General features: G+C 40.2%; 1 protein-coding gene across 1 annotated transcript; it reads right to left on the bottom strand.

Moving 5' to 3' along the window:
• Nucleotides 1–3470: 3470 nt before the first annotated feature.
• On the bottom strand, nucleotides 3471–5977 carry LOC310988834 (putative E3 ubiquitin-protein ligase DTX3). Its single transcript, XM_083975601.1, has 3 exons — nucleotides 5511–5977; nucleotides 4111–4328; nucleotides 3471–3644 (listed from the first exon to the last, which is right to left on the bottom strand). The coding sequence occupies exons 1-3, from the start codon at nucleotides 5823–5825 to the stop codon at nucleotides 3566–3568; spliced, it is 612 nt and encodes a 203-aa protein (XP_083831727.1). The 5' UTR covers nucleotides 5826–5977; the 3' UTR covers nucleotides 3471–3565.
• Between the last annotated feature and the right edge of the window lie 1924 nt (nucleotides 5978–7901).

The following is a 7901-nucleotide window of genomic DNA, read 5'->3' as shown; positions in this document are numbered from 1 at the left end:
AGGGTCTGTTCTGCTAAATCAGGCAGACTAAAAGCCATGTAGCCCCAGCTCTGAATCAGAGAACAGAATGTGAGAAACTGCCTCAGCAAACACACACACACACACACACACACACACACACACACACACACACACGCACACACACGCACACACACATTCATGTATTCACTGGTGCGTATTCGTATATACAGTATATGCACACACAGATGCAGTCAAGGGCACACAGACAAAAGCCACAGAAGCACTAGCACCCACACACCCACCTTCTATTTTGCTGTTCTTAAGCAAACAGCCTTAGGCGCAGTGTATGAGCATGTCAGCAGTGTGGGTTGACATTCTGTCACACAAAGAGTGTGTGTGGAGACAGATGCCTCCTCGGCCTCCTCCTGTCCATTTACCTAACACACAACACAGGCTAAAAATGTCCTTGTTTGGCATTTATGATTTAAATATGGAGATTTATATTTCAGGGAAGCCAGAGAATTTCTTTTTTTTCTGTCAACATTGGCATTGAAAGAGGAAACTGGGTGAAGGTATATATAAAAAAAACCCTACCTTCAAAGGGTATGCAAAAGTAGGCTACGCCTGGAGTAGATTTCATTACAGTAAAGCGAGAAGAAGTAGTGCCATGCACCCAGATAGACGGGTGCAGCTGTGATTGTGTGACTTCAACACCAGAGGATGAGAGGATGAAGAGGCAGGCAGGAAGGCAGGCGATGTGCCAGGGTTTTCCCCACAGCCAGAGACACTCTAATTAAGGAGCACAGTGGGGAGAGGGGGCGAGAACAACAGCTCTGCATTGTCACATAATGATTTTCTTATCATCTCTAGTACAGGAAACACCACACATCTATGGCCCGATGGGTACGTGTTGCCTGTGTGTTTCTCCAAAGCAGCTGTCTAGTCACACCCAGAAACATGAAATCAACAGTCTGATTTTTTCAGTGCCGGATGGAGAGCAGTGTTTGATGGCTACGAACGTAAGCAGCCACAGATGTATCCATTTTAATCCATACAACCAAGAGATTATTTTCACTCTGTCATCAATCCATTTCATATAGAGGTTTGTCGCTGTATGCTTCATCCACCCACAATATTGCTTTGCATGATTATTTATACATATTTATAGTTCTTTTACATTTCCTTAATTCTTTGCCCTCATTCCCAGATGTCCAGATGGACACTGACAGGGAAGGGAAATATACCTGCAGAGAGGGACAAAGAGTCACTGAATTCTATTTCAGCAGAAACAAAATTTGCATTTATACAATAAATGCCTGAAGAAAAAGTCAGTTGGGAGGATTCCTTCTTATGGAGACACACCTCAGTCTTTCACATGGAATATTTGATGTTCAAATGTAGGTTACATCCGCCGAGCTGAAAATGAATTTTGAAATGTGGATCTATTTGTTGTGTTTCCACAGCCCTTCTCTGCATGTTATAAATGTTCAGTCTTTCTCTGCTGGTTGAGTAAATACTGGACGATTAAAGCTCAAGAGATGAAAATGTGTGATGATGATGATGAGAAATTGATGGACTGGACTGATGAATTATGGGAGAAAAGGTGAGGAGGGGGAGGTGGGCAATGTTACATTTGACCAGATGGGTCCTGGTCTGCTTTGAGAGAGCAGCAGATGCCCTAAGATCCTAGGCCATAGAAATGCCCCGAGCCGCTTAACACAAGAGCACTAAAGAGAACCAGACCTCCACCCAGTCACATGTGCACTTTTCCTGATAGAAATATAGGTTAAAGATATTTTTTTTCATCCCGTAACTCTGTGCTGTCAAGACTGAGAAAGAGATCAGCTGTAAATGATTCATATTCAGTTGTAACTGGAGAGTCGAGCTTCGCTGCATTTAAATACATCTGAGACAATACAGTGGTTTTAGTTGCAGTTTGCAATATTTTCAACTTTATTTGAGTCAGTGGTGGCTACTCTAAGACACCTGTTACAGATTTAACAACATGCAAACGGCCTCAATTAAAAAGAAAAACAGATTATTTTTGTAAAGCTTTATTAACCTTCTAAATTAAATCTCTGTGTGTCTGTGCATGTGATTGCTATTAGTCTTAAACAGTATATGCATTGCCATCAGAAGGCCACAGATGAACAGTTCGATGTGGTCAAACACAGGGCTGCATCTTCCTCTCCACCGTACATACAGTAAATGCTGCTGCTGCTGCTGCTAAAGCTGCCCTGAGCCCCATAGAAACACATGACTCATCATCTACAGCAGATGCTCTGCTCCTCTCACTGACTTTGGGCAATGAGGTTTGGGAGGTGCTGTGGGACTGTGGGTTTGTGATGGTGTTACAGCTGCATACAAAGCAGAAGCCACACAGTACACCATCCTCTTTGAGGTGAGCATCGCCCTCTAGTGGACCACAGAGGTAAAAGAAAGATGTTTTTTTTTAAGTATCAAGAGGTGAATTCAGAGTATTCCTGACACTTGGTCTGATCCTCATTTTATTTCAAATTTAAGTGAACAGTGATGAATGTGCTTCACATACACCTCGTTGTATCATGTTGTCAACAAATATGTCATACATACATTTTTATTGAAAACATTTTTACCAAAACAGCCGGGTGATGTTTTCATAGCAAAGTCTACTCAAACAGTAATAAAGTGCAACTTTAAATCAAAATAAAACACAATGCCCTTACTCATCTAAATGTACATGTATACGGTACAGAGCATGTAAAGGCTTTGGTTATGTACGCAATACTTGCTGGAAGGATTGATTATGTGTTGGTTTTGGTCTTTTTGTGGAATTTGCTGACAGTAAGACAAATGTAAAACATCACCAAACTTAAAATATAACACACTATGACAATGACACATACCGGTACACTTTTACCTGCTAAGTTAACAAATGTCATCTCTATCACATGTATGCAGTGGTCTCCTACATATTCAATGGGTGAATAATTGTCAACAATATCAACGCAGGCACCAAACATCATCAGCGGTACAGTATAGGCACAGTGTTAGTTGGAAATCTTTTGACAGTAATGATATGTTTACATGCAGTTACATTCAGAAATGTCCCAGAGCATCATAAAGCAAATGATGTAAGACTACGAGTTGTGCACAGTTGTGGTCAAATCATCATCAGTCTATTTCACCACTGTGTATTTAAGACACTGTCACTTTATTTTGTTCTGGTAACCTCAACCCTGAGGATCATTTTACCACCTGCTCTGCCTTTAGGCACCAGATTTGTGATCTCATGTGATGCTGCTTTAAACAGAAGTAAATGGGTATATGTTATTGAGATGGTTTCTAATGATCAGTTACTATTGTAATCCTTATTGTATAGGCTGTATTTAAAGTCATTCTTTGCATAGTCTGTTGAAACGTACAATGAGAATCTTAAGGAAAAGCCACAAAGTTGTAAGGAATAATGCAATTGAAACACATTGCAGGAAAAAAACAAAAAAAAACATCTTCAAGTGTCATTGATAAAGGTCCCTGTTTGAGGACTGCGAAAAAAAAGTGCAGACTTTATACAGAACTTTTGTACAATACACAGTATTAAATCTATGTAGGATGTCTTCACCTATCAGTCATCCTCCGTCACTCCTTTGACACGAAGCTCCTCTTGAACCCTGAACAAATATGATGGATCTGGATATCCAAAACTGAAATGTAGAAACACAAGCAATCAGAAGATGTAGTCACTGGTTGCCAGTTTATATTATTCAAGTAAATTAGATATTATGCGACATGAAACGTTGGATTTCTTCAACAAGGAGGGCCACTGAAAATGTAAAACAGCAACAGTATTTTATTCAAGCAGCCATAAAATGCTTGTATTTTTGATTAGTGGCATTATCAATATTCAGACTTACATGATCATTATTATACACAACATCACTGCAGCCACACTAGCATGGATTGCAATATAAGCCTGACTGTAGTCCATCTACCTCTTTGGTCCAGGCTTAACTATATACCAACAGCTAGCTACTGGATTAATTGTCTCAACCATGATACACATTGTTCATGGTACCCAGATGAGGAAACCCCTCACTTTTCCCCCAGAGCCACCAGCAGGTCAAAGTCTGGATGAGAGAAATGACTCTTCTACAGCAATAATGTGCATACCATTGTGGACCACCTGTCATGTTGGTTTTGTGGTGGATGTCGTTCCAGGTGATGACGTTGTTGAGGCCTGTGGTGGCAGATTGTCCAATAGTGAAGGTCAGTCTCCTGTCGAAGGCTTTCCTCAGCAGCTTCAGAACTTTCTCCCCCGCTTCGCAGTTGGGGAGGTAGGCAGTACGAGAGGTGCTGCTGTACCTCACCCCAGGGTTTGGATGCTCAGGCTGCAATATAATAAACATGCACATATACAGTTTGTAATACACTCAGAGATGACAAGGTTGTACTAAATCAGGCAGAAATCCCCTCACGAGCTCAGGAAAAGTGTAATGGATGGGGGGTTTGTTTGGCCTTCCATAGACTCAGACACTAATCAAGAATAAAAATATCCATCACACCTTCTGTTCTGTTGAATTATTAGGCTTGAGCCCAGTTGTTAATAATTTTGGTTTCTGCAAAATCACATATTTTGAAAATACGTAGGCTCTGTTAAAATATTAAAATGCTGTTAATGTTTGCTTTAGGAAGTTTAAAAAATAAAAAAAACCCGACAGCAGACATCACATTGTGCAAATGCTTCCCATAGCAGCTAAAGGCCTCTCTGTTGTTTATTTAGATCTCCTTCTGTGACATTTTTGCATGCACATATTTTTCCATTATGCTTTTTCAATGAGGAATTTTCAATGAAGTCATGGGACTGTCAGGGACTTTCCAGAGGCTCCAGCTTGTATTTAAGCACAGTAGCCCATGTTGAATTTTGAAGTGTGTTTAGGATCACTGTCCAGAAAGCTAGACTATTTCAGTTTCACTATCTTAACTGGCTGCAGAACATTTCTACCCCCAGTCTAGGGTATTATGAAATCAAAGAGAGAGTCGGGTTGTTTGCTTCTATTTTTTTTTTCTTTTTTTAATTCCAGATGTGCTTGAATTTGTTTACTCTCCTTGTGGGTGTAAATATTAATAATAAAGAACATCTATAGCCTAACTCTTTCAAAGTATAATTACCGGTATATCACTTTTAGGTGGAAGTGTACTATATACTGCACTGTGGGCAATTAATAGAAATAATGCACATCTGCACATCTGTCCTCCTCCAGAGTTGCACCTATTGGCCTACATACCATTCCAAAACAAATTTTTTATTTTATTTTTTGATCTCTAACTTTTAGAGAGGGTTTGCTTTACTACACCAGACTGAGGTTAAGGAAGGCATAAGGTGCCTGATGTTTGGGTGGTGCCGAGCTGTTGTGATCTAATCCAGATGTTCTAATGTGCCCATGCAGGGTTATCAATACTATATTTAGAAGTAAACACTGCCCCCTGATGGACGAATGTGTGGGAAGCAGCCGGAAGATGTTGCTACAGCACCCTGACACTAGCTCTAACATGAACATAGTCAGCCTCACCCCTTGTATCCCCGCAGGGAAGCTGTACTGTATGACAATACATCCACAGTGCTCGAAGCCGGGCAGCCGCTGCCAGCTGCGGGTCACTGTCATCGTCCCCTCCGGCTGGGTCCCCGTGTACACTCCGTGATAGGTGTTGCATATCGGGCAAGCAGGTTTAAACCTGAACACCGAGTCGATACACTGAGAGCAAAAGGAGTGAAGGCACTTTAACATTTTCTTCTCCTGGATTTTGTCCAAGCAAATGGCGCAGTCCTCTGTGCTGTCTGTACTTCTAAGGTCCACATTAGAGTGGCCGTGTCCGGTGTTTTCCATTATTTCCCGGTGTGCTGTCTTTCCGTGTACGGGGGCACCGCCAGAGTAGGTTACCGGTGTTTTGTTGGGGTGAATTTCCCCAGTCGTTGTGCGTCTCCTTTTACCTCCTTAGACCAACCCCATTATTATCCTTCGGCCCGGTCAATTATCTCTGCTTCGCCCTATCATAACTTTCCCCTGACCGTCGCCTCGACCACAGAGGGCGGCGCTACCGGGATACGGGAAACACCGAGGGAGGCTTCAACAGCACGGTTCATTTCCTGTGGGTGTCACCACCACACTGAGTGTGAGGAAGCTGTAGGCTACAGACACTTCACCTGAGATTGGTGTGATGTTCATACTGAAACACGTTTACAGTCTAGCATAGCCAACTTTTGCACTACTGAAGTAATTTCTCATTGCCCATACTTGAGATATTGTAGGCTACTTTTTACCTCACTATTTAGCCTATCAGGCAGCTGCTACTCTAAGAAATTAGGATTAAACAAAAAAGTCCTAACAGCACATATAGGCTAACTTATATGTTAATGCATCAGTGGGCCTACTAATAATCCAATTATTACATAACCAAGTTACTTACTACCTTTTAAACTTTCTGTACAATTTGCTATTTCTTAGATAAATTTACTTTGAGTTGAACCAAAGACGGTTTGAACTAATCTAATATTTACTACTTCCGGAAAAAAGCCCATGGCAGAATATTTACTATACCTTTATTTAGTAGAATATGTGTTTGTCGATCATTAGCCAGTAAGTCATCACTTGAAGCCGTTTGCGCACAAGAAAGAAAATCAGGATGATCAGCAGTATCTGCTGCATCCTTATAAAACTGCTTAAGCAATGATTCTCAGTAGATAAGACTTGTATTTATAGTCATGGTGTTTGAAAGGGCAAAAAAGCTGTCATAAATCAGCCTTTTTTGCTATGTGATGCTCTTTTGAGTTAGATCTTAAGTACCAAATCTTTTTGAGAATGTTTCACGAAAAAGGAGGCTTAATATGTAAACTAAAATGAGAAGCCTATTGACATTTCATTACTGAAGGCTGCTTTTTTTTTTTTTTTTTTTTTTACAAAAGTGATACTTTGCTACTTTGCTAAAAAGAAAGAAAGAAGTAATGTAGCAAAGTCTACAGTCTGGTATAGTTAATTCTTAAATCAGCATTAAAGTATTGGCCCCCTACTACTTTTAAAGTTAAAATCTAAAATGCACAGGTACTGTACAAGTGGTGTTGTATCAGTATTACATCTATGAGTAGTGCATTCATTCATAATTCATAACCCTGATCTTCAGTAGTGTGCGCCTCCAAACACGGAGATTTGTGGCAGCATAGGATACCTTACATTCCAAATAATTAATGCAGATTTTTATTTTATTTTAAGTGGTATAGCCTAAGGGGCAGGAAATGTTGGAAGTGTGAGTAGAGTAGATGACGTGCAGCAAAGTTACCAAGCCAGATTCAGACTGCCTTGTTATGCATGTTACACATCATAGCCCCTTGGCTGACATGATGCCCACACTGATATTTACAATTGCACATCTTAATAAGCTGGAAAGTGCAGCCATGAATACTCATGCTGTTGCTTTAAGAAATATCTAATGCAGACTATGTTCAGTTTGTAGTTTTGTTAATACAGTGCAATTGGGTACATCAGGTACCTTACATGTACTGTCTTTTGAGGCTCTATTCACTCCTCAGTCATCATGATGTCCACTATATGACATAAAGTGCATTATAGGATTTCAGTATAGTATGATATACATAGATATAGTATAGCAATAGTGTGGATGATGTCATCTTGCATGGGGACAACCTGAACTCATTCCAAATGGACACTTTCCAAATGGACACAAGTTTGATATGCAGTTGCTTACAATGCACCTATTTATTTGGGGCCTACACTGAATATCCAACACAAACCCAAACATAACTTTTTATTCAAGTATTAAAATGTAAAGCACATTATTCTGAATATCAACAAAGTACGAATCAACACAATTAGAAAATCAAAACTCCAGCTTTTCTTGAACAATCAGTTTGTAATATGTGTAATCTCTCTACTGTCCATTCTTCTGGC

This window comes from Trachurus trachurus (genome assembly GCF_905171665.1).
Source record: "Trachurus trachurus genome assembly, chromosome: 7".
In the NCBI taxonomy this organism is placed as follows: Eukaryota; Metazoa; Chordata; class Actinopteri; order Carangiformes; family Carangidae; genus Trachurus; species Trachurus trachurus.
Note: the sequence above shows the minus strand (reverse complement) of the source record. Positions and strands in the feature narration are given on the sequence as shown.